The following is a 496-nucleotide window of genomic DNA, read 5'->3' as shown; positions in this document are numbered from 1 at the left end:
TGGTCCAGTGGTGAGGATTTTTGTTTTCTTGACATTGAGATGCAATCCATACGGAAGGCTGTGCTCTTTGATCTTCATCAGTAAATGTTTCAAGTTCTCATTCCACATAGTCAGGGTTTTTCTAAAACAACGCTATCACATCCGAAGTAATAGACTCGTCGTTTCTGGAAAAATAGATTTCCATTGCTTATGCCATATTTAAGAGAGTAAAAAACAACTAATAGAATATCCTTCAACTACAAGTAGTTTACAAATGTGCATTTTCCTCTTTTTTAGGTATGCCAGTTATTTCTGAAATTGAGCTTCTTCAGATAGCTCAGATTCAACCATTAATTCTCAACTTTGGTGAGAAATCAGCCATCAAGAATTGCTTTGAAATGCTACAGAGAAAAGTGCAGACTGGTGAAATCCTCCAGGAGTTTATGGTAAGCATTTTGGTATTTATAGAAATTTGTAGCCATGTGGTCTCCCCAACCCTCCAACCACCACCACCATA

At 37.3% G+C, this 496-nt stretch overlaps 1 protein-coding gene across 1 annotated transcript in view; it reads left to right on the top strand.

Moving 5' to 3' along the window:
* LOC102821784 (tyrosine-protein phosphatase non-receptor type 20-like) overlaps positions 1-496 on the top strand; it is a 102219-nt gene that overhangs the window by 39748 nt on the left and 61975 nt on the right. Inside the window, exon 2 of the mRNA XM_006876157.1 lies at positions 277-425. Coding sequence (XP_006876219.1) covers positions 277-425 — 149 coding nt within the window. The remainder of the gene's footprint in view (positions 1-276; positions 426-496) is intronic.

The sequence above is a fragment of the Chrysochloris asiatica genome, unplaced genomic scaffold (assembly GCF_000296735.1).
Source record: "Chrysochloris asiatica unplaced genomic scaffold, ChrAsi1.0 scaffold00357, whole genome shotgun sequence".
Classification (NCBI taxonomy): domain Eukaryota; kingdom Metazoa; phylum Chordata; class Mammalia; order Afrosoricida; family Chrysochloridae; genus Chrysochloris; species Chrysochloris asiatica.
Note: the sequence above shows the minus strand (reverse complement) of the source record. Positions and strands in the feature narration are given on the sequence as shown.